At 41.1% G+C, this 26,833-nt stretch overlaps 1 protein-coding gene across 1 annotated transcript; it reads right to left on the bottom strand.

The window, feature by feature from the left end:
- Positions 1 to 1,193: 1,193 nt before the first annotated feature.
- On the bottom strand, positions 1,194 to 26,833 carry ndnf (neuron-derived neurotrophic factor). Its single transcript, XM_070863966.1, has 4 exons — positions 26,498 to 26,833; positions 7,905 to 8,099; positions 5,526 to 5,650; positions 1,194 to 3,065 (listed from the first exon to the last, which is right to left on the bottom strand). Exons 1-4 carry the CDS (start codon positions 26,515 to 26,517, stop codon positions 1,660 to 1,662), a joined length of 1,746 nt encoding a protein of 581 aa, XP_070720067.1. The 5' UTR covers positions 26,518 to 26,833; the 3' UTR covers positions 1,194 to 1,659.

The following is a 26,833-nucleotide window of genomic DNA, read 5'->3' as shown; positions in this document are numbered from 1 at the left end:
CAGACCATTCGGTTTGTACTGGTCCCACCTCCCCCAGAACCGGCTCCAATGTCCCAGGAATTTGAATCCCTCCCTCTTGCCCCTTTCCTCGAGCCACATATTCTTCTTAGCTATCCTGCAATTCCGACTCTGACTAGCACGGGACACTGGTAGCAATCCTGAGATTACTGCCTTTGAGGTCCTACTTTTCAATTTAACTCCTAGCTCCCTAAATTCAGCTTGTAGGACCTCATCCTATTTTTTTACCTATATCGTTGGTACCTATATGCACCATGACAACTGGCTGTTTTCCCTCCCCCTCCAAAATGCCCTGCAGCCGCTCTGAGACATCCTTGACCCTTGCACCAGGGAGGCAACATACTGTCCTGGAGTCTCGATTGCGGCCACAGAAATGTCTATCTATTCCCCTTACAATAGAATCCCCTACCACTATAGTTCTCCCCCTCTTTTTCCTGCCCTCCTGTGCAGCAGAGCCACCCATGGTGCCATGAACTTGGCTGCTGCTGCCCTCCCCTGGTGAGTCATCCCACCCAACAATATCCAAGGCGGTGAATCTGTTTTGGAGGGGATGACCGCAGGGGACCCCTGCACTACCTTCCTTCCACTTTTCTTCCTGATGGTCACCCATTCCCTATCTACCTGAATAACCTTTAGCTGCAATGTGACCAACTCACTAAACATGCTATTCACGATATCCTCAGCATCATGGATGCTGCAGAGTGAATCCATGCGCAACTCCAGTGCTGCAGTGCGATTTGTCAGGTGCTGCAGCAGGATACACTTCCTGCACATGTAGTCGTCAAGGATACTGGAAGCGTCCCTGAGTTCGCACATAGCACAGGAGGAGCATGACATGGGTCTGGGCTCTCCTGCCATGACTTAACTCTTAAATTAACTTAAGGTTACCTACTGATAAAGGAAAAGAAAAAGAAGAAAAACTACTCACCAATCACCAGCCAATCACTTCCCCTCTTAGCTGTGACGTCACCCTTTGATTTCTTTTTACTTCTTTTTTGCCTTCTCACCATGCTGCAGCTGGCCCCCTCCGATCTGCCGCCACTCCGACTGTTGGCCCCTTTATAGGCCTCACTGGATTCCCACAGACTCCTGGATTCCTCCCAACCCCAAACATTAGAAACTGGTCAAGGGCTTTGTCAAAAAGATAGTTAGAATTGTATTTTAATGGGGATGATTCTTAAAGTTTACAATCATAAAAACATAGACATTTAAGACTGAACTTTATTTTTATAAAATAATTTACAGATTTCCTATATTGCATGTACGATTAACAGGGCAGCTAGTTTAAGCGTCTTGGATGATGAAATAATTTAGATGCAGTTCATGCAGTGTAGAGCTCAAAAAGTTGATGGTACTTGAATGTTCTCCTGGCACTGTGGACCATTCTTATTCAATATCAGGTGTGACAAAGGACTTGCGGTCATGCAACTGCAAAGGCCAGGTGCCATCTGAGTGCATCGGACTCAGTCTCTTCAAATAACCACTGAATTATGTAAACATAAATATACAAGTTGATATCTTTCTAAATAGTACAAATACATGTTGCAACATCTCAGCTGTATAAGTAGTCAGTCTGTATATTTTCATCTAGTGAAATAATGTTCATAGTTCAATAAAGTTTTGAGTCTATACATGGAGTCACTAACAAGACTTCCTTGTTTTGACCAGTTTGTTCTGATACTTGACAGAGTGTCCTCCATGTCCTATGACATAAACATCCAGAAGATACGATTTGCCTGGCTGTAGTCCTCTGATTGTCTCTGTAGTCACTGCTTTCTGTAGGATATGACTATGGAAATATTTGCAGACCACCTTCTCAGATTTCTTTCTGGTGTCTGGTCCAATACACTGGTTCTGCTCTCTTTTCTTCTGTTCTTCGCTGTAGTTATTCTCCACAAGCTTTTTATAAACACAGAACTTGTTTCGCTCCTGTGTGCCCAGCCATGCCACTGTGACTGAGGAGCATGTACGGAGCCGGTCAAAGACTTTTATGCGTGTGTCTTCTGGTACAGATGGGAAGGGTTGCTTGTTTGGCCTGTTGGTGGCTAGAATCTTCAGCATAGATGCACCTTTCTTACTCCCTTTCAGCCTGATGAGGTACTTGGCTTTTGGTTTTCCTCTGAGCTGGAAGTGGCGTACACCTTCCATATTCTGCGAAAGCAGCAGTTTCCCATCTCTCCTGACCTGAATTTGGACTGCGTCCAGACACGAGTGAACATAAAGCATCACCTTCTGGTGGGAGGAGACTGGAGCAAACCTTAGGAACTTGACACCTTTTCGTTTAATAAATACATCAGTCACTTTCCCGTCCTTCAGTTCCATTGTCTTCTGTTTAGCCTCTTCCTTGGTTTTTGCAAAGGTTCCCACATAGGCAGTACTCATATTCGAGTTAGTGTTAACTGCAAAAATGTCAAAATAGTACTGTGTGTCTGGTTTCAGGTCCGACACTGTGAAAATGTTTTTGTTTCCAATGCAGATCTGCTGAAGGTCCACCTTCCGTGCTCCACCCATATGTCGTGACATCCGTGGAGTGACTGGTTTGACCATGGTCATTCGTTCTCTGCCAGGGCCACTGTCTGAAGTAAAGCCAAAGTAGGCAAAATCAAAGGGACTGAAATCTAATCCAGGCTTGGGAGCTGTCATAAATGCATCATCGGCATTTAGTTTTGCTTCCACTGCACATAGACTTTTGAAGTTATGCTCCTTATTAATGATCACACAATATTGGATGGGTTGCCTCAGTTGTGAAATAGTAGGACTAGGTTTCCAGGCTAAAGTGACAGTTGTACGTCCAAGAGAGGTCACGTCCACACGCGGGTCATAGGGGAGCTCAGGATAAGGCTGATCTGATTCAGGAGTGGTTGTCGCATAAACCTTGAAATTTGTATCTTTTTCTGTTGAAATCAGTTCCAAACGGTACAAACCGGAGGGTGAATTGGATGCTAAGTATGATTCAACATCATTGCCTTTGTAAGAGTACAGATCAGTGCCTAGTTCATTCAATACTTGCTGTTTTTGCTTCTGCTGATCCAGTGGTTCTGGTTCACCTGGGAAGATAAAGACTAAGTTAATATAAACTTGGTAGTAATTCTTGTTCCATAATAATATATCTATAATCTCAGCATTGGTTCAACAAATGGTTCATTGAACCAGGTAGTACTTGAAAGCAAGCTCCTATTCTAGGTTCCATAAAATTAGCAATGCATGCAAGTCATTGAAACTCATCCACTAAGGCGTTATCTTATTAGTTATTTATCTCATTGTTGTTTGTGGAACCTTGCTGTGCACAAGTTGGCTGCCCTGTTTGGCTACATAACAATAGCGACTACACTTTAAAAGTAATTAATTGGCTGTGATGTGCTTTGAGATGTACTGAGGACATAGCAAGTACTATATAAATGGAAATGTTTCCATCTTTCATTTGTATATTTGACCCCTGATTGGATTGGCACAAAAGTGGCCTAGATTGATATGATTCAGGTACCTCTTTTCATGCAAAATACACCCTTATGCTCACCAAAAATGGTTCAGAAATCAACAGTGATTATCTAATATTCCTGTATATATCAAAATTGTTCTTCGTGGATATAACACTAACTTTTTATGTCCATTAATAGGTGGCCAAGTGAAAGGCCACCTGGTGCAGACTTGTGAATTATAGTACAAATTCTTAAACAGTCAACATAAAAGAATGAACAAAAAAACATTTAGAGAAAAATTTAGTATCTCCTTTCCGCCAGAGCTGCTCTGGCGATGTGGTGTTGAGGAACAGATGGCTGCACCCACAGAATGGCTCCATTTATTTCAAGAGGACAGGCATCATGGACTAGCCTGAGAGTCAATCCAGAGTTGACCAGACCCAGAGGCTGCACGCTCAACTGGTGAAGAGCATTCTGTGTTTGGCTGACTCTCGATCTGCTCTCAGGTTGGCCTCCAGAAAGGACATGAAATGGCTCTGAGTTGCAGGGAGACCCACCACTAACATCACTGGAATGACACTGGAGGGAAATAAATTCAAATTCATTTTGAAGATTTTATTCAACAGGTAACAAATATATATTACCACATTTCACAGAATGGAGTTACCCAGCACTTTCCACCCCCTTTAAAACAAAATATATTATGTTGAGCTATTATCTAAGATTGATTCAGAAGGTAATTTTCTATAATGGGGACCCAGAAGCACTTGTTTTATATTCTGTATTTTAATTAATGATCTGTTCCCTATTCCAGCATTGAAATTATTGGCACATATAACCACAATAATGCACTAACTACAGCTGAAATCAATTTTTCATTTTGGAATAAGATTGTAACCACATTATGTCAAAAAACAACAGAGCTATTGAAGCTTACGTCTCCAAATGCTTTTTGTAAAGCAATTTTCGTAAACTTAGACTTCAAAATATGTAGTTCAGTATTAAGTGTTGTGATAAGTATTGACAGGATTTCCAAAGCCAGCACCAGAGGGGAAAATTTCATTTGTTTGTAAGATTGCCCTGCATTTTTTAGGAAGGCTCAAGGTTGTGCAAGCTTTGTGGTAATGTTCACAACACTGTAGAAATATTTACATATGCTACTGGTTCCCTTCGGCATCTAAGATGTATTTATTTATAAAGATACAGTATTGCAGTTAAATTTGAAACTTTGTTTGTACTGGGCTCCCATCCAAGCAGACTTTTAGACATTACGCAGCATAGGAGGCAAAATGGATACAAGACAGGTCATAGTGATACCTTAATAGTTCCCTGCTGTAGACCGTTCATGGTAAAAGTCCAATTGTTGGTTTAGAATTTAAGAAGTTGGGTGCTGATCATATAGCAGGCAGGAATAAATTGTAAAAAAATTACTAATGTGAATGAAATTATGCCTCACTCTGTTTCCACTCTGCAGACATTAGATCATTGCTCCTGTTACCTAGATTGTGTGTGCAAAAATTGATCCTAGTAAATGGATTTTTTTCTGTTAGGAATGCAGAACCTGAATTTATGGATTGTTTGTTTATTATAGAGTAGGGGGAGAAATTCAAACTTGAATGCATTAGTCCAGGCCTCTGGATTACTAGTCTAGTAAACCCGGTAACTCTATGGTAACTCTTCCAGTGATTTTATATTGTACAATTTGTAATTGAAAAAAATATCTATTTATCATAAAAATGTAAAGTACAAAATGTTACTTGAAACAGGTTTTTTATTCAAATTTATCATGTGCTAGAATATCCCAATTTAGTTACACTTTATGTCTAATAGTCTATATGTTGCAAAAGATCCTACTGCTAGAACACAAAGAATGAATTTATATTTACTATGGTTCTATCTTAATATTTTAAAAATGTAATGATGTGTACACATGAGATCGCCACATTTTATTTAAGAATATATCATATTAACTAGGTTCACCTCAATAAGACTATATAACAGTTTGATTGCATGCAAAGCGAGTTGATCTTTTAACTGTCCATCCTAAGGAATTACTTTTTGTTTATTCATCAAACAAAACTGCCGTACCAGAACCTTCCCCACTCGACTCCTCAGGAAGCTCTTGAAGAGTTAATTTCCATTCTAAGGGTGCATCACACGGTGTCATGGTAATTGACAAGGGTGTATTGTCCTCTTCAACCACAAAGTAATATCTACAAGTAGAATACATGAAGTTAATTTTATTCCTCCATTTCTTTGCATCTTAGAATACTGATATTTGGAATACTAAGACTAAGGTTTTAGTTAGGAGCACGATGGTTGGGATGAAAATGAACACAAAAGCACAGTAGGAAGCATACTTTTAATAGGGAAAGACATTTATTGTATTGATTATATTCATAAACTGAGTGGAGTTTATGTTAATAAATTGAACCCAGACAGTTAGGGATAATTTTGACTTTGGGCAATGGTGTAAAATGTGTGATATCCAATTGACCATCCATTATATACTCTGCCTGATTTTCTCTTCCATTGACTTTAATAGAAAGAAAAATCAGGAGGGCTGTATAACAGGAAGCCTGTTTTACACCATAAATTTAAAAGGATTGCTGACAGAGAATTACAGGAAAAGAACGGCATTATAAAATGGTATTCTATCAGATGGATTTTACTGTAAATGAATTGCTGTATGTGCAATTTATAGGAATACTGATCCACTCTCAAATTAACACAAAAGCATTCAGGTTCACAAGTATTTAACAAATATCTGCCCAGTGCTATTATTCCGCAGTAACAATTTTCTACCACTAGAGCCTACAGTGAGTTATGTGTCCAATGGCAAAAAAAATACTTCAGCAGTTCTATTTACTCCACAGGTCCTATTGGCTTCACCAGGATATCTTCTGCAGATTGTAAAGCAAACAAAGCAGGTTGAAGACTTTGAATCTTTGTCAATTCAACATTCCCCTACTTCTAGTAGATGTCCATATTGCACAGTATACCAGAAAATTCACGTCACAGTGTATCCAGCATGCAGTATCATTCATGCTCATGTGCCCTTGCCTTTACCACTGAATTAGTGTAAGCATGACAAGAAAAATCCAGTTGAGACTTGCTGGCTCAGTATCACTCATGCCAACAGGAGCAAGACCTGTCTAATAATACATTTTATCTCATAATACTCCTGTGAAGCACCTTGGGTCGTTTCACAACATTAAAAGTGCTATATAAATATAAGTTGTTGTTGATGTTGTAAAGGTGCAGATTGCATTATGGGATTTGACATTAGAGTGCAGTTAGCATGAAAAAAATATTAGTTGCAACATCATAACTATATATTAAATTCAAAGTTTAGTTGCATGCATTCATGCCTACTGTTCTATGCTTTAGTTTTTTGCTGTCTGTGCCTCATACCCTGGAATTCCCTTCCTAAATGTCTCCACCTCTCTACGGCACTCTCCTCCTTGAAGAGCTTCTTTAAAACCCACCTTTTTAGAACAAGCTTTTTGAACCCTCCTAATAACTCGTTTGGCTCAGCATCCATTTTTGTATGCTTACACCTTTGTGAAGCACTTTGCAACAATTTTCAATGTTAAAGGAACTATATAAATAAAAACACTTTTTGTTATAGTTGACATTAGTGCTATAATCCAGTAACAAAATGCATGCCATGCACGTGCAATTCATATGTTGATTGTATGTTCAGTACTGTAATCAGGTTAAATTGTGTGATCATGGATAAGACCTGAAAGATTATTGTGTTTGGTTTGGCATGAGAGGAAGGTAAATTTCCTGATAAGTGTACATTTTTGAGACAAGATAAGTACTACAGTTAGAACACAGGTTTTCTTACTGGTGTAAATATAGTAATAACTGAAGAAAACATAGAACAAGATAATTTGGAATCTAGTCCATTATGGACTCTGGCTCACCTGTTTATTCTGTCTCTCAAATATTGTAGCAAAGGGGTTGAAGGCTATTGGGATACATCTAGGCTGAAATGATCAAATACTGCACAAGACCAGATGGTCCGTATGTTGCTGGAGCAAGAATTGTCAGCTGTGAAAGATCAGGATTTTAATAGTGGCATTCTGGGGATGGACAGGTAAATGGAAATTAGCTTAATTAATTGTCAGCATCAGGAACTATTTAATCAAAACATCCTATTCGAAGATAAGGGATAATTCTCTGACTTCACGCTCTTGGTGGGGGTTTCACTAACATTGTGAATTCGGGTGCATGTTGCGCATCATTGTTTAACCATGGCAGTGTGTGATTGTGAGAGGAAGTACAAAGTCAGACAGTTTCTGTGACAGAGAATATATAAAGCAATCTGTAGGGCTGAACAGACTTTGTATACTTTTTGGACTTTGGGAAATCTCTATACTGTCATTAGATCTAATTTTGGATTGTATCATGATCATGAAGTACACTAATTCCTATCCTTAAATCATGGAAGTAAATTACCTTTTAGGTGTGTCCCTGAAGAGATAGCCACTGATCTCTGCTCCATCTGGAATGATAGATGAGTCATGGAAGAGAGACTTGTCTCGAAGCTGCATCTGGAAGAGCTCCTCATCTCTGGTGGGTAGCTTCTGAGTCCTGGAATTTGTTGCTAATAGCAGCAGTGATGCCACTGCCCACGATATGGCAAACATTATCCTAGACCAAAGACAATACAATTATCAGGTAGATATAAAAAAAAATTTTAAAACATGGGATATACTGATTCCATGCTGATAACCTTTAAAAAAAATCAGCACTGTTTCCAGGAGAGGAGTTAAATCATTTTGGTGTTGTAAATGATATAATAGCATATGATGGCATCACTACGTGTTTAGAAACATCTCCAAAGCACTGCCTAATAACTTTACAACGATGCCTCTTTGAACTTTAAATGAAACAACAATAACTATCTTGAAATGAGCAAGCACGGGGACCTGTAAATATACATCTCCATCCTCCTCTCCTTCTCCCAATCACAGCTCTTTTTCTGGTTAAATGTTGGATAGAAAAAAAGGGTAAAATACTCCCTCCTGAAGCTGTCACTGTACCAGATCCTAGAGAAGCAAAAGCCAGAAGGATGAACAATTTGAAGTTGCATTAATTTGTACAAATTTGCCAAAAAATAAATTGTGTGGATAAGTTATCCAAAAAGTAAATGGGTGTTTACTTTTTGGGTAATAAGTGTTAACCAGCTTCCCCTAATGGATTAGTTAGAAAATATATTTCCCTGTGTGGAACTGAGCAATACAGACAAGCAAAGTCCAAGAGAGGCAATAGAAGGAGTGTCCAATTAGCCTCAGAGATCCTACGCTAAGGAGAGGCAAAATGAAATTGCTATTCAATTACCCCTGCTGCAAGTGCACATGAGGATCAGACTCAGCTATGTTGTGTCCATGGTCAAAAGACAAGTCAAGGCTCAGGGTCTAGGCTCCCACGTTATTAAAGAAGCAGTAGCAGGACATTTGGAAAAGCAAAATTCGGTCAGGCAGAGTCAGCATGGATTTATGAAGGGGAAGTCATGTTTGACAAATTTGCTGGAATTCTTCGAGGATGTAATGAACAGGCTGGATACAGGGGAACCAGTGGTTGTGGTGTATTTGGACTTCCAAAAAGCATTTGACAAGGTGCCACATAAAAGGTTATTGTACAAGATAAAAGCTTACAGGGTTGGGGGTAATATATTAGCATGGATAGAGGATTGGCTAAATAACAGAGAACAGAGAGTCGGGTTAAATGGTACATTCTCTGGTTGGCAACCAGTAACTAGTGGGGTGCCGCAGGGATCAGTGCTGGGACCCCAACTATTTACAATCTATATTAACGACTTGGAAGAAGGGACCGAGTGTAACGTAGCCAAGTTTGCTGATGATACAAAGATGGGAGGAGAAGCAATGTGTGAGGAGGACACAAAAAATCTGCAAAAGGACATAGACAGGCTAAGTGAGTGGGCAAAAATTTGGCAGATGGAGTATAATGTTGGAAAGTGTGAGGTCATGCACTTTGGCAGAAAAAAATCAAAGAGCAAGTTATTATTTAAATGAAGAAAGATTGCAAAGTGCCACAATAAAGCCGGACCTGGGGGTACTTGTGCATGAAATGCAAAAGGGTAGTACGCAGATACAGCAAGTGATCAGGAAGGCCAATGGTATCTTGGCCTTTATTGCAAAGGGGATAGAGTATAAAAGCTGGGAAGTCTTGCTACAGCTATATAAGGTATTGGTGAGGCCACACCTGGAATACTGTGTGCAGTTTTGGTTTCCATATTTATGAAAGGATATACTTGCTTTGGAGGCAGTTCAGAGAAGGTTCATTAGGTTGATTCCGGGGATGAGGGGGCTGACTTATGAGGAAAGGTTGAGTAGGTTGAGCCTCTACTCGTTGGAATTCAGGAGAATGAGAGGTGATCTTATCGAAACATAGAAACATAGAAAAAAGGTGCAGGAGTAGGCCATTCGGCCCTTCAAGCCTGCACCACCATTTAATATGATCATGGCTGATCATGCAACTTCAGTACCCTATTCCTGCTTTCTCTCCATACCCCTTGATCCCTTTAGCCGTAAGGGTCACATCTAACTCCCTTTTGAATAAATCTAATGAACTGGCCTCAACAACTTTCTGTGGTAGAGAATTCCACAGGTTCACAATTCTCTGAGTGAATAGCTTACCCCTTATCCTTAGACTATGACCCCTGGTTCTGGACTTTCCCAACATCGGGAATAGTCTTCCTGCATCTAACCTGTCAATCCCGTCATAATTTTATATGTTTCAATGAGATCCCCTCTCATTCTTCTAAATGCCAGTGAATATAAACCCAGTCGATCCAGTCTTTCTTCATATGTCAGTCCTGCCATCCCGGGAATCAGTCTGGTGAACCTTCGCTGCACTCCCTCAATAGCAAGAATGTCCTTTCTCAGATTAGGAGACCAAAACTGTACACAATATTCAAGGTGTGGCCTCACCAAGACCCTGTACAACTGCAGTAAGACCTCCCTGCTCACATACTCAAATCCTCTTGCTATGAAGGCCAACATGCCATTTGCCTTCTTCACCACCTGCTGTACCTGCATGCCAACTTTCAATGACTGCTGTACCATGACACCCAGGTCTCGTTGCACTTCCCCTTTTCCTAATCTGTCACCATTCAGATAATATTCTGCCTTCCTGTTTTTGCCACCAAAGTGGATAACCTCACATTTATCTACAATATACTGCATCTGCCATGCATTTGCCCACTCACCTAACCTGTCCAAGTCACCCTGCAATCTCTTAACATCCTCCTCACAGCTCACACTGCCACCCAGCTTAGTGTCATCTGCAAAATTGGAGATATTACATTCAATTCCTTCGTCTAAATCATTAATGTATATTGTAAATAGCTGGGGTCCCAGCACTGAACCTTGCGGTACCCCACTAGTCACTGCCTGCCACTCTGAAAAGGACCGGTTTATTCCTACTCTTTGCTTCCTGTCTGCCAACCAGTTCTCTATTTACATCAATACATTACCTCCAATACCATGTGCTTTAATTTTGCACACTAATCTCTAGTGTGGGACCTTGTCAAAAGCCTTTTCAAAGTCCAAATACACCACATCCACTGGTTCTCCCTTGTCCACTCTACTAGTTACATCCTCAAAAAATTCTAGAAGATTTGTCAAGCATGATTTCCCTTTCATAAATCCATGCTGACTTGGACTGATCCAGTCACTGCTTTCCAAATGCGCTGCTATTTCATCTTTAATAATTGATTCCAACATTTTCCCCACTACCGATGTCAGGCTAACCAGTCTATAATTCCCTGTTTTCTCTCTCCCTCCTTTTTTAAAAAGTGGGGTTATGAGAGGGCTTGCCAAGGTGGATACAGATAGGATGTTTCCACTGATGGGGAAGACTAGAACACGACGGCATTATCTTAGAATAATGGGGTGCCCATTTAAAACAGAGATGAGGAGAAATTTCTTCTTTGAGAGGGTTGTAAATCGTGGAATTCACTGCCTGAGAGAGCTGTGGACGCGGGGACATTGAATAAATTTAAGAGAGAAATAGACAGTTTCCTAAACGATAAGGGGATAAGTGGTTATGGGGAGCGGGCGGGGAAGTGGAGTTGAGTCCATGATCAGATCAACCATGATCTTTTTGAATGGCGGAGCAAGCTCGAGGGGTCGTATGGCTTACTCCTGTTCCTATTTCTTCTGTTCTTATGAACAATAGCCATTTAGATGAGGTGCCAGAGGGTGCCCAGTGCCTGTGAAATCAGATCCTGACATGAGTCAGGACTAGAATGGAGAAAATTGGGGACACCAAATGTTAGCACCATAATAATGCCTATCTTACAGCTGTATTTTTTCACATTAGTCCATTTTTATTTTGCGTTCTATTCATCCAATTCATTCTCTCTTTTCAATTTTCAATAAGGAGGAATATTGCGCATTCTCCCTTCTATTCAGTACAAAGTATAAAAAGGAAAGAAGCATGATTTACTGAATGGGCGGCGAAATGGAAAGATTAGCTTTCACCCGAAGTACAAGTAAGCCAATAACAGTAAGATTCTATATGAAGGCATGATGATACCTGGCAGGGGGTGTTGCTCTCTCTGACCCTTCTGGCTCTGCTCCTGCTGCCAAGGAAATGCCTTCCATGATTTACAATTAAAAGCTGATAACTTTGAGGAAGTTATTGCCCAAGAGATTCTTAAGTAATAATGTACACGCAGGATACTCAAAAGGGGATGATAACTGAAGGATCAGCTACTACTTCCTCACGTGTAAGTTTCACATTACAAAGCATTATTTCAGTATAATTTGTATGCAATGATTTTTCTTTAAATTGGGAAGTTTATAATGGCAGTGGGTGTTTTGATTCTCAATTTTAAACTGGACATGGAAGGGGTCATTTTCTGACTTTGTATTCTCAGCAATGCTTTCTACTGGGAATGTGAAGTTGGAAATGAATCCTGTAAAGAACAGGCCTGTATGTGGATAACTGCATCACCACCCCACCCCCCACCCCCACAACGTTAATGAAATTAATTAGTGCTTTGGCAATAGCTTCACCAACCCACTTCGGATATCAAAAATGAGAGTAAAACATTTTTCAGTGTCACCTCCCTCACCCCCCACCCCTTCATGGACTTGTATCTGCTATTTTTCTGGATGTCATTCTATTATCAAAAAGATCCCTGCCATGTGGAAACTCAGCCCCCTCAAGTGGTCCTCTGAACTGCTTCTCAGTGCCCCCTAGAATGTAAAATAAAGCTTGAAAAGCTACTTGTGTTGATAAATTCTCTGGCCATAGAATTGATCTAAGGGGTAATTTTCTAACTTGGCACTTCCAGTAGGGAGCTTTGCCCACCGAGTGCACATATCAGATATTCCGGCGTATGAGAGTAGTTGGAAAATCATGCAGCTCAAGCTAGAATTTCTGATAAATGCTCTCAATAGTTAAGACTCCCCATTAGCAGCACCGTCAGAAAATTAACCCTTTGATGCTTCCGCAAATGAAGTTTTACATCTATATGCCATTTCTAATCACACTTTTCAGAAGTAAAATATGGACTAATAGACAATTAATATACAGCAATAATGAAGAGAATTAAATTAATATAGTAACTAAACATTAATTTTATTAAAATATTTTTATATGTTTGTCTTTTATTACCAAGTAACAGACTTAAAACCTTATCCTAACATCATGCTGTTATCCCAGCACATTGTGCATTTGGCTGGGACAGCCTCATCAATTTTAATCTCTATCGCAGATTTTCCAATTTAACCAGAGTTACTTGAGGGAAGAGGTTGATCTAGACATATTGTTATTGCATGACTAACCACATAATTGTTCAGAATCTATTTACACAGGTATAAATCTTATATACTTCAGTCATTTTTCAAAAAAAGCCTGCTGAACAAAATGCTGAAACAAAATAAAGTATATTAAATGGGAATGAAAGCGCTCAATAATTTCCTCACAGGCAAATCGAATCTCTGGCCTGGAATTTCCTTTATGGGCGCAACCTGGAAGTTAGACCGGAAAATGTGCCCATTCTCACACCCATTCTGCCGAAGTTACGCTCAAATTTCCTGTCAATCTCATTGGAATATACCCGAACGTAAAAATGGGCATAAATCAGAGTAAACAATCAGGGCCCAAGGATCGCACTAAACTCACATTTCTTCTTTAAGTATGAAAATTAAAGTTTCAACTCATTCAACCATCATTCATGCATATTAGGCACAGCATGTTTAAGAACCTGTAATTGGGGAATCTTTTCCATTTTTAATATGACTTATACTACTGCCCTAAAAATGCATTCAACGAAACAGAAAATACAGTGCAGGTCTCAGTGAGGATAATTGCAATAAATCACCATACAAATTACTTTGTTTCCTGCTGTGTCTGAAAACCTTGTCGAAATTTCAAGAGAGTCTGAGCAAGTGCAATTGCAGGAACCTTGCCTATCAAGCTCTGTAAGTTGGGCCATTATCATGGGTGGAGATATGTTTGGGTGGAGGGATCATTAGGGGATCGTAAAAGTTAATGGAGATTTGAGCGTATTGCACTTACATGCATAAATAACTTATGCCCAAAAGTTTGCAATCATTTAGGCCATGTATTTGCTCCACTCCCAATTGAAGGTTCCTTGAGTGTAAATACACAGGAAATTACAACCTGCTGTTATTTTACTCTAGTCTACCCAATTATGATAAATTATTTTTTTCTCTGTTGCTAGCTGATGCTCCATTAAAGTCTGGACTGAAGACTCCTGGCCACTGAAAGACAGGACAGCTGGTAAAAAGAATTAATGTACCTTTGTTTGTCATAAATTTGTTGACTGTAGTATCAAAGGTTCAGATATATTTACACCCATATACACACACAAAACATGTGGAAACATATATGCTCACTTATCTCCTACCTATTTACAAAAATGAGCACACCTACATGTACACAAATATACCTATTTTCAAACGCACAAAAAGATGAATACACACATGCCAAACATAAAAAAGCACACATTGATGCACGATTATATGTCCTCCTATTATCTGTATTCATTATTATTCCTGAACCAGACCAGTGGGAGACAGAGCCTCAGGTTACAGTATCTCTCTCACTGGTGAACTGCAAGTTCAGTTTGGGGTTTTTAGAAGTACATTGTTGCAACTCCTAGCTACATTGGGCTGCAAATTCAGGTCAGGTATTCAACTGGATTTGGATTGCATCTTTGAACTGCTGAAATGTCACTTTGAGTTGTGTATTTTTAATCCTTACTTTGTTCCAACTGCTATATGCATTAGGCTGCAAGTTCAGGTAGGGTCATGGTTTCAGGTCGGGTCTTTTATAATATTGGGTTATAATGTTGGGTCAATTGGGATGGGGTCATAAGGCCAGTTGGAGTTAAGGCTACCAGATCTCTTGATCATGTTCAAGTTTTTGATTACCTGGTGGGAGTCCATTCCATTATAATTGAATAATGGAGAATTCACTGTACACAAAATATACGCCTTTAACATAGGAAAACATCCCAAAGCAGTTCACATGGGGTATAATAAGACAAAAATCGAACAAAGAATTATATGTAAGAAAGAAAGACTTGCATTTATATAATGCCTTTTCACAACGCTCGGAAGTCCCACAGTGCTTCACAGCCAACGAAGTACTTTTGAAGTGTAGTCACTGTTGCCATTTAGGAAACACAGTAGTCAATTTGTGCACAGCAAGTTCCCACAAACAGCAGTGTGATAATGACCAGATAATCTGTTTTTGTTATGTTGATTGTGGGATAAATATTGGCCAGGATACTGCAGACAACTCCCTGCTCTCCTTCAAAATAGTGTAATGGGATCTTTAACATCCACCTGAGAGGGCAGATGGGGCCTTGATTTAACGTTTCTGATGCAGAGGCAAGTGTGCTACCAACTGAGCCACAGCTGACATATATGTGTGCATGTTCAATGGTGGCACAAGATCCTGGACACGGAGGTTCTCAGAAGAGCAAATATGCCAGACATAGAGGCAACGATAATAAAGGTGCAGCTAAGGTGGTCTGATCAGCTAGCCTGATACGAGTCTACCCAAGAAAGTATTCTATGGTGAGCTGAAGCTTGGTAAAAGCTCTTGTGGTGGTCAGTTCAAAATTTATAAGGATACCTAAAGACCAATCTAAAGAAAATGCGTATCTCAACTGACAAATGGAAGTATAATGTTTCACGGTTGCACGATCATCGTACGTGCTCATCGGTGCCTTTGTTACTTCTAGACTGACTATTCCAATGCTCTCCTAGCCCGCCTCCCATAAACTTGAACTTATTCAAAACTCTGCTGCCCATAACTCGCACCATGCCCCATTTACCCATCACCAATGTTGTCACTAGTTTTTTGGGGGTGCGTGGCCCCTTTATTGGTCTGTGCAGCCCATTCAAATTCCTGTGCATGCGCAGTTTTTCTATTGAAAAGCCAGTGAGCCAGCTGCACGGGATATCCAGACCGCCATGTAGCTGCACAGCTTAACAGGCACATTGCCCATCACCCCATGTTTGCTGACCTACGTTGGCTCCTGGTTCAGCAATACCTCAATTTTAAAATTCTCATCCTGGTTTTCAAATCCTTCTACGGCCTCTTGCCCCTTCCTATCTCTGTAACCTCCTCCAGCCCTACAACATTCCTGATCCCTTGCTCCTCCGGTTCTGGCCTCTTGCACATTCCTGATTTTAATCAATCCACCGTTGATGGTGCACCTTCAGCTGACTGGGCCCTGGGCTCTGGAATTCCCTCTCTAAGCCTTTCCGCCTCTACCTCTTTCTGTTCCTTTAAGATACTCCTTAAAACCTACCTCTTTGACCTTGCTTTTCACCTGTCCTAATGGCCCGGAATTTGCAGTGATCAGTGAAGCACAGGCACTCGCTGCTTGCGCTAAAGTATGCTTCGCACAATGATCTTGCGATCCCTGTGTCGAGAACTTTGAGTTTTCCAACATTCAATTCAAATCAAAGAAATATAGTGGAAATCCCCTTGTGCGAGCTGGTGTGACGTCAACAAGCTGTCCAAGCAGCCAATCAAAATGCAGAATTCTCATTGACAGTGAACAAGGAAGTGAGTAAGCTCTTAAAATTTTAACTTTTTAAAAATGTTAGAGAAAAATAAGATTAGGACTCTCACGTGGGGAAAAGGCAAACCTGGAAATAAGATGGACAAACTTTTAAAAATAAATTACTTTAAAAAGTTTCTTAAAAATTTAATTTTTTAATAAAAATGGACAAATTTCCCACTGCACAAAATTAAAATTAGTTTTCCAGGTGCTTAACATTTGCTGTTAAACCTCCAGTTACACCTAATCCTTTGGGTTTAACTTTTAGTGGGGAATTTAACATCGTACTTACTGCAGAAGAGCCAAAGTTTTGCCAGTTTTCCTGATTTGGGTGATTACACAGATTGCTGGCTATTTGGGGGGTGGGGGAGACAGCGCAGCCTGTATCAGAGCTGTCAATGACAGACTCAATTTCAGATTTCCGCCTGCGCATGGGCCAAATCCCGAAGTTGTGATCAGTTTCAAAGCGGAATGACAGCGAACGCTGCCAGTTCGCGATTATCCCGACCTCAGATTATGGGCCAATATTTCCTTATGTGGCACGGTGTCAAATTTTGTTTGCCTTGAGATGTTTTCCTGTGTTAAATGCACTATATAAATGTAAGTTGTTATATACACACTCATACACAAAGGTACATGCTTACATGCATACAAAAGGAGAAATACAAATTTATTTTTGCAAATTTAATGCTGTAAGTGTTTTTATTCCTATGGGAAGTGCATTCTTATTAAATTATTAAATGGAAAGACTTTTTCCTACAGTTTGCTCCACACTGGCCTTGGCAATGGATAATTTACCGCCCCGGCTGCAATGTCCTGAATCGATCGACCCATCTCAGGCAAGAAGTCGATAACATTGAAGAATAAAGTAGTAACTTGGCTTGGATGGTGGGGAGGGGGAGCGACGGTGGAAGATGAAGTATGCAATCTCCAGATTACATTGAAGAGATCATTACTGTGACCCCTGGGAAAGCCAGGCTGATGATAGAATGGGTCAGCACCTCGGGTGAGGCTGGACGCAAATTGTCAGTTGAAATTTACACCCTGACTGTGTCCTCCATCGCGTTCTGCAAATATCTCCGGCATCTCCAGACATTGATTTTATTTATTAATGCCTGTTTTTTCTCTCTCTGTCTGGATCAATGACCGGTGATGGAAGGTCTTCCTTGCGCCCTGGTCGCAATTGTCCAAACACTTCGTCATTTAGTGCCTGCTTCAAACGCCTGGCCTCCTTATGAACCCAATAAACATATTTCTTGACAAGTTCACTTCCACGCCACCTCTTCGCTTTTACGATTTTTCATTATCTGGGTTCATTTAATAGCAGCAAGCCCCACTGCTGGTGCCTGCAAACATTCCCCTTCCGGTGATCCAGTTAAGTGGGCAATACCCACACATCTGCTCATTCTTCACATTGATTTTAACAGCACGCATCATTTCAAGAAGAACTACATGATTATTTATTTTAATCACGAAACATACCTTTTAATCGTTTCAGAATTGTCTGTATATTATTTTGGTAGCGGATTACATAGGTTGACATTATAATTTAGAAGGTTTTAATTTTACAAATTCAGGACCTTGCTTTTCACAGCAATACAACTGATATAATTATAACTCCTTTTTAACAATGTTCACCCACCAGCAAACGCACTTCGGGGAGCATCATTATTTGCACTCAGAGCTGAAACATGAAAGTTGTGCGCTGTCATGTAAGAGATTAGGTTACAGTCCCACTCTCTCTGACTGTGAGTGTGTGTTGGGTTAAGGCCCCTCTCACACTCTTGACTGTGAGCGTGTTGGGTTATAGTCCCTCTCTCTCTCCCTCTGACTGTGTGTGTTGGGTTATAGCCCCCCTCTCTCTCTCTCTGACTGTGTGTGTGTTGGGTTATAGCCCCTCTCTCTCTCTCTCTGATTGAGTGTGTGTTGGGTTATAGTCCCCCTCTCTCTCTCTCTCTCTGATTGAGTGTGTGTTTGGTTATAGCCCCCCTCTCTCTCTCTCTGACTGTGTGTGTGTTGGGTTATAGCCCCCCTCTCTCTCTCTCTCTCTGACTGTGTGTGTGTTGGGTTATAGCCCCTCTCTCTCTCTCTCTCTGACTGTGTGTGTGTTGGGTTATAGTCCCCCCCTCTCTCTCTCTCTCTGACTGAGTGTGTGTTGGGTTATAGCCCCTCTCTCTCTCTCTGACTGTGTGTGTGTTGGGTTATAGCCCTCCTCTCTCTCTCTGATTGAGTGTGTGTTGGGTTATAGTCCCTCTCTCTCTCTCTCTCTGACTGTGTGTGTGTTGGGTTATAGCCCCTCTCTCTCTCCCTCTGACTGTGTGTGTGTTGGGTTATAGCCCCTCTCTCTCTCTCTGATTGAGTGTGTGTTGGGTTATAGTCCCTCTCTCTCTCTCTCTCTCTGACTGTGTGTGTGTTGGGTTATAGCCCCTCTCTCTCTCCCTCTGACTGTGTGTGTGTTGGGTTATAGCCCCTCTCTCTCTCTCTGACTGTGTGTGTTGGGTTATAGCCCCTCTCTCTCTCTCTGATTGAGTGTGTGTTGGGTTATAGCCCCTCTCTCTCTCTCTGACTGTGTGTGTGTTGGGTTATAGCCCCTCTCTCTCTCTCTGACTGTGTGTGTGTTGGGTTATAGCCCCTCTCTCTCTCTCTGACTGTGTGTGTTGGGTTATAGCCCCTCTCTCTCTCCCTCTGACTGTGTGTGTGTTGGGTTACAGCCCCTCTCTCTCTTCCTCTGACTGTGTGTGTGTTGGGTTACAGCCCCTCTCTCTCTCCCTCTGACTGAGTGTGTGTTGGGTTATAGTCCCTCTCTCTCTCCCTCTGACTGTGTGTGTGTTGGGTTTCAGCCCTCCTCTCTCTCTCTGACTGTGTGTGTTGGGTTATAGCCCCTCTCTCTCTCTCTCTGATTGAGTGTGTGTTGGGTTATAGTCCCCCTCTCTCTCTCTCTCTCTGACTGTGTGTGTGTTGGGTTATAGTCCCTCTCTCTCTCTCTGACTGTGTGTGTGTTGGGTTACAGCCCTCCTCTCGCTCTCTGACTGAGTGTGTGTTGGGTTATAGTCCCTCTCTCACTGACTGAGGGTGTGTTGGGTTATCGCCCCTCTCTCTCTGACTGTGTGTGTGTTGGGTTATAGCCCTCCTCTCTCTCTCTGACTGAGTGTGTGTTGGGTTATAGCCCTCCTCTCTCTCTCTGACTGAGTGTGTGTTGGGTTATAGCCCTCCTCTCTCTCTCTGACTGAGTGTGTGTTGCGTTATAGCCCCTCTCTCTCTGACTGAGTGTGTGTTGGGTTATAGCCCTCCTCTCTCTCTCTGACTGAGTGTGTGTTGGGTTATAACCTTTCTCTCTCTCTCTGACTGAGTGTGTGTTGGGTTATAACCTCTCTCTCTCTGACTGAGTGTGTGTTGGGTTATAGCCCCTCTCTCTCTGACTGAGTGTGCGTTGGGTTACAGCCTCTCTCTCTCTCTCTGTCTGAGTGTGTATTTCCCCAGCATCTGTCTGAGGCTAAACCGGACTGTTCATAACCTTGGTGTCATATCTGACCCTTACATGAGTATCCGGCCACATGTCCACGGTATAAATAAGACCACCTATTTCCACTTCCGTAACAATGCCCGTCTCCGCCCCTGCATCTACTCATCCGCTGCTGAAACCCTCATCCATGCCTTTCTTAACTCTAGATTTGACTATTCCAATGCACATTCTACCCTATGTAAACTTGAGGTCATCCAAAACTCAGCAGCCCATGTACTAACTCGCACCAAGTCCCATTCACCCATCACCCTTGTGCTCGCTGACCTACATTGGCTCTCAGTTAAGCAACTCCTCGATTTCAAAATTCTCATCTTTGTTTACAAATCCCTCCATGGTCTCGCCCCTCCCTATTTCTGTAATCTCCTCCAGCCTCACAACTCCCGAGATATCTGCGCTCCTCAAATTCTGCCCACTTGAGCATCCCTGATTACAATCGCTCAACCATTGGTGGCCATGCCTTCTGTTGCCTAAACCCTAAGCTCTGGAACTCCCTCCCTAAACTACTCCGCCTTTCTACCTCTCTTTCCTCCTTTAAGACACTCCTTAAAACCTACCTCTTTGACCAAGCTTTTGGTCATCTGTCCTAATTTCATCTTGTGTGGCTTGGCGTCATATTTGTATCTTATAATACTCCTGAGAAACACCGTGGGACGTTTTACTCCGTTAAATGCGCTATAAAAATACAAGTTGTTGTTGTAAAATCTCTCTGAATGTGTGTTTCGGGTACAGCCTCTCTCTCTGACTGTGAGTGTATTGGATTATAGCCACACTCGCTGTCTCTCTGACTCTGTGTGTTGTGTGTGTGTCTTGGGGCGGGGGAGGGTATTGTTCTCCTCTGACCATCATAGAGTCTCTGTTTTCCACTCAGAAACGTTTACATGATGATAATTGATATGCGATCAGAACCCGTGGCTCATACTGCTGTCAGTAAGAATTTGTGAGTGGATTCGGAAACGCTTTAGCTCCGCCCCCCAACGAAAATGCAACTTTTAGTACTCAGTATTCACCGAATACACTGCTGCACACATTGTATGGTCGCATTTTGCATGAATGTGATCGAGATGAACCTGAAAATGTTACATTGCCGAAAACAGGAGGGTTTGTTTAAAGCTGTGCATCTGGAACACATAAGGCGCAGTGTTTTATTATAGGGAACGGAGCGGAACGATTTGGAAGTACAGATAGAAAATTAGAAGGCAGTGCAATTGAGATTTTTAACTTTGTTCTGCCCCCTTTTATGTATCACTGTAGTTAAATAAACAAGAGATGTTCGGGAATCGTAGAAGATTTCAGAGGTTTATGATTCCCCTTGCATTGTGTAAATGATAAAGCTCGCTTTCCAAAGCTCAGTATTGTGACTTTATATATTCCACTTACCTATTTGTCTCTGTATTTGTTTTACCATCGCATTGAGCATTGGCAATTTGATTATATCGTCCCTACTTTTATCAATTATAAAGGGCATCAGGTTAAATGACTGATTGTTCTATCCCGCACGGTGATGTTAAATCGCTTCTTAAAACCTACCTCTTTGACCAAGCTTTTGGTCATCTGCCCTAACTTCTCCTTATGTGGCTCAGTGTCAAATGTTTGTCTTATAACACTCCTGTGAAGCGCCTTGGGGCGTTTTACTACATTAAAGGTGCTAAATAAATACAAGTTGTTGTTGTTAGGGGAGTATTGTCGTTGTGAATGAGTGTGGCTGATTACAGGCAAACATCATTAGTCTCAGCAATGGACTAAAATAATCTGCTGGCTTTCCGTGTGTGCTTTATTTACGGGGGAGAGGTGCAGGATCAGCCCGTAGATTGGGGCAGCTAGGAGCTGATGGCTGAGTTCACATTAGTGACAGATAAAAGATCACTTTAAAATGACACTGCGGTAGGACAGGTCGCTTTCAGCCTCGCACTGAATAGTAAATATTGAGTTACAACGACTGTCAGCTGTATATCCTGTGAATACAGATGCTTATTCAGCAAACCAATCCAACATTTCTCTGTGCAAGGGAGAGTGTCCAAAAGAGAAGGGAACAGAGACAGAGAGGAAGAGGATGAACAAAGTGTGAATAGTCAGCGAGCAGGACAGAAAGAAGCACAGCGAGAGAGATGATGGAGATTGAGATCCATAGACTTGTTAGTTAAGGATATCAAGAGATATGTAGAAAAATCAAGTAAATGATGAATGTTGGAACAAGCTGGAGGGACAGAATGGCCTTTCCCTGTCCCTATGAAACAGAGCTAAGTAGTGCGTGTGGGACACAAAGAGAATGAAGACAGCATGAAAAAAAGATCATGAATCAGGCAGAAGTTGAGAGGGAGAGCAGGGAACAACATTTGGAGAGAGCATGAAGCAAAGAGAGGAGTTAAGAGGGAAATATCAAAACAGGTAACATAAAGAGCTTGAAACCGAGGAGGAAAGGGAAAGCATGAAGTAGAGAAAGAGAGACAGAAGCGGGGGGAGCGAACATGAAATGAGAGCATGGAAGAACGAAAAGCAGACAAGCATAGAGGGAAAGAAAATAATAAGCCGAGCAAAGCAGAGCAAGAATCAGAGAAATAAATTGAGAGTTACTCGTCAATGAACAATCATGTATGCTGACAAGTGCTTGTCTTCGAGGCCACTGCTATTTATAAACGCCCACCTCTGGTCCTCTGGGTTAACGCGGCTTGTTTTCTTTGTCTATCCATGAAATCGCATTTACCACAGAGCCTGCCTGAATCAAATGAAGGATTGAACAGGTGTGACTTCGGGCTAAGCACCGGTTTCAATACAGTGACACCAAGCGGGAGGATCACGGGTTTAACATGCAGATTTCTGATGATTACAGATCGAGGAACAGGGTTGGGTTCCGACGCAATGTCTTAAGAGTAAATTGATTGATCCCTACTAGGTCCAAAACAGTGAGCCGGAAAGTTAACACATCTCAACGCATCTACAGTTTCAGTTGAAGTTGCGCTGTTTATTGAAGCCGCGGTGTACAAGTCAGGAAATCCGATGCTTACAAAGTTTGTGTTGATTTTCCTGGCTTTATAGAACCCTCATTAAAATATATAACACGAAGCTCTTCGCACGAGTTTGTCTATCAAAAGTGTTATTATTGAAGTGATAGGCAGTATTATTCCTGGACACAGTAAGTGCTGACACTAATTTGAGTTTAATTATATGAGAATGACAAGTACTGCACAACAATGCAAAGGACCATAGTGTTATTTTTTAAAATATTTCTTATTTACGGCATCAGGTTCAAAGTTGCTGTAATATTAGATGTGTAACCTTAACAAACTACAGGGTAGATGATGGTTTGTATTTCATCATGATCCCGTCAGCAGTGCAGCTACGAAGGGTAGGATCCGTTCTGGGATCGCCCTCACAGCCCGATATGTAGCATATTTGCGCAAAGAGAGACTGCTATTCTGTTTTGATTTATGCTGCGGTCAGCTCACATGTTGTATTAAGAAGAAGCGGAGATCATATTACACTACAAGACACCCATTATTTCTTTATTCGTCTACGTTTGAACGTTAGCCACAACTATGCTGATTAAAACAACGAGCTCTAAACTGCAAACGAAGTTGGTAACTTTTAACTAATTGCGATTTTTAAATCAAAAGCAAGATTTAAAAAATATATTGAGGCCACTTGCCATTTTGTGCTTAGTATGCTAACTACGATCTACGTACCAATTGTGTACTGAAAGAACGACGCAGTTACATACATTTGGGAAACTTATATTTATGGAAGGGTTTCTGATACTGTCCAACCACTTACTTCCTTTCAAAATGACCCCGCGTTGCAGGCTGTGCCCACCGTATGGATTTTCATTGATCTGCTCTGTAAGTAATTAACAACTCCTTCGGATAGATTTGGTTTATATACTTTGATTAAAAAAAGATGTTTCTAATTTTAGGATTATTACATTTGTAATCTTTTAAACTCGAGATGTTGTCGCGTTTTATTGATTTCAAAACAAACTTTGTCTTCAAAACAATTTGGCACAGGCACCCTCATTTAGAAAGGTAGACACAACAAAGAAATCCTAGTACAGTACTGTTTGCATGTTTTAAATGGGCGTTGCAGTAAAAGCAGTTTCCTGCGGGGGTTAATTGGGAATTTGAATCCTCTTAAATCGTCTATTTTAATGAGTTCCAGATCACCAATACACACTGACAGGGTGCCGCCAAACAAGCGCTTCGATACTCGCGTCAGCTTTAGGAACAATTTTTATCTGGCTATTTACTACCGCGGTGCCAAAGGCCATGGTGCAAAGTAACTGAGAAGCGGACACCATTGGTTGGCTTTTTGCCTTTTCACTAGATTATTATTTGCGATTAGTTTCCCGCATTGGAGTTTGCCAGCAAGTGGAAATAAAGCTTCCAGTGCTGACATTTTGTTGGGTGTCTGATAGCGGTACAAAAAGGGCCATTAACGGGTTAAAGAGCCGGTCTCTTGAGACGCACCGCACTGATAACTATCTGCGCCAAAGGACTTTGAACTATGAAAAGATGAAAACAGTGAGTTAAATATTTCATTTCAGTTTATGTTTTGGGCCCGCCGAGTACAAATGATGTTGTTGGAGCCTGCCAGCATAATTGGTTCAATAATTTTTCTAAATCTAGAAAGTGAAGGAAATTTAAAGGAGGAACGAGAGAGGAGATAGAGAAATGAAGTTAAAAGGAAAGAGAACGAACGGGATTGGATGCGATCAAGCCCTTGTAAAAAGTGCAAGATAATAAAGAAGAAAAGATGAAAGAAATAGTTGGAGGCAGAGTTTAGACACAAAGGGGATGAAGGATCATAGATCAGATTAAGAACAGGCGTGTGTCTTCTGGAGCTGAGTCTGGCGGTTTCTGATTCAGACTCAGCTTGGAAATGAGAACGCTGCTCGAATCGCCCTGTCGGGATGAGATTCTGAGGACAGATCGTGCCCTGGTTTCTGATTAAAACTTTAGATTGGATCTAGCGTGTACTTTAACGGACCTCTGCCTCTGCTTTGACTAAATCAGTGTCAGTATAACTTGGAACCAAGCAGCGCACCGTGCTGACCCGCAGTTTCCTCTGATCAGTGTGAAGGTGTCAAAAGGACAAGCAGTGATCTTATCGAGTCTCCGTCTGTAAAGACGAGGGATGGACGCAGCCCCGGTGATCAGTTTTCAGCAGAGGTTTAGACTCGGAGAACTAATCTATCTTTTCTCTTGTTAACGCATTTTCTATTTTGCTTGTGAAGGCTAGCAGGTTAAGAACCTCCCATAAGCATTTATTAAGAGGATGATGACAAAGGGGCGTGCGTTGGGTTGATTGGAGTTTCATGATGATCATTATCATTGTTGGCATGTTTTCGGTGAAGATAAGTTTACTTGCTTTAGAAGTTTCACTCATCCATATCTGAACCAATCGATGTGAATTGATTTACTAGTAAATAAGAACATCAGCAATTTCACATTTACTAACATTTGTGGTACGTCTGCAAACAACTTGCAATGTTCTACTCTCCCCTCCCTATCCCCGCCAAATACCAGCAAAATGTTACTTCACTGTCAAACTGCTTGATACCACTCGACGAGCGATTGAACTCGGTTACCATATTGTAGTGCGAAGTTGTGTTTCCATTCTGCGCCGTTCATATGTGCTGCAAAAGTTAACGCCAATAATTTGAGTTTTTTCTCCATTATAAAAAAACTCAAACAATAATATTTTCCAGACAATGGTAATATTATTGCGAACGTTTCCTCAGGTAATACCCGCTACAGACACTGTACCTGACTGATGCTTTATATGTAACTGAGGATAGAAGCCTGATTAATGCCGCCCCTCAAGCAAAAATGTTCCTAACCGTCTCCATAAAGAACATATAGCCAGAATCAAAGATCCAAAACGCTTAAATAAGATTCATTGGAAACAACTTTCCTAATAATCCTGTTAGTTTTATTTTGATGCGGCTTAATCTCGAACTAAAGGCAGTCATCCTGTATAATAGAGTTCAGGGGTTGCCTTTATCATATACCCGCTTCATACAGCGAATATAAACGTGTCACCAGTTGCTGATCAGTAAATCTCAAAAGTTTTAAAAAGCATCAGAAATATTTTTGTTATTCTTTCTTCTCTTTCTCTAATCTGAGTTTAAACTGAAAATTATGCGGAAAAATTTGGTTGTTCGATAACAAATAGAAGTGTTTCCAGACACGAACCAGCACATGATATGTGAGTGTTTAAAATCAATACTGCACCTTTTTATTTATATAACAAGTGCATTACTTCGAATTATACAGTCTGGATTAAATACAACGGTCCATATATTAAGGTAATCGGTAACATGCATGCAACTACTTTCAAAGCAATATATAACACGGAATATCTGTTAGAATTCAAGAAAGTTACTTTTACAGTGACATTTATTTTGCTACGCGATGCTTTTTTGTGTGTTGGGGGGGGGGGAATAGTAATTCTTACCTTGAAGTAATCATTTTCATTGCAAACTTCGAATTCTGTTAGTCCAGTTTATTTCCCCTTGCTTAAAATTCCACACTTCTTTTGAGGAACAGACAGGAGGGCAAGATGAATGCTAGATGGATACAAACAGAACCTGGAGGATTGCCAGAATGAAGCTATCCTTGTTTGTGTATGTGGCTTTTTTTCTCTCTTCTAAATTCCGCAAAGCCAAGTCTGGAAGAAACGGATTAAAGGTTGAGTCGGATTGTTTGGGGGCGATGTGTGAGGATCAGGATCTGCTTTGGCACCGGCAGTCAGTGAAGCTGGCTTCTACAGTGCAGAGGTGAGAGTGACGAG

Source organism: Pristiophorus japonicus, chromosome 2 (genome assembly GCF_044704955.1).
Source record: "Pristiophorus japonicus isolate sPriJap1 chromosome 2, sPriJap1.hap1, whole genome shotgun sequence".
NCBI lineage: Eukaryota > Metazoa > Chordata > Chondrichthyes > Pristiophoridae > Pristiophorus > Pristiophorus japonicus.
Note: the sequence above shows the minus strand (reverse complement) of the source record. Positions and strands in the feature narration are given on the sequence as shown.

What these genes read in the sequence shown, in the direction of transcription:
- ndnf (XM_070863966.1), bottom strand. Translation starts at nt 26,517, where the DNA reads ATGAAAATGATTACTTCAAG. An exon ending in ATGAAAATGATTACTTCAAG is followed by an intron (nt 8,100 to 26,497) that starts GTAAGAATTACT and finishes TCTTTGGTCTAG; the next exon opens with GATAATGTTTGCCATATCGT. An exon ending in TTCAGGGACACACCTAAAAG is followed by an intron (nt 5,651 to 7,904) that starts GTAATTTACTTC and finishes TTCTACTTGTAG; the next exon opens with ATATTACTTTGTGGTTGAAG.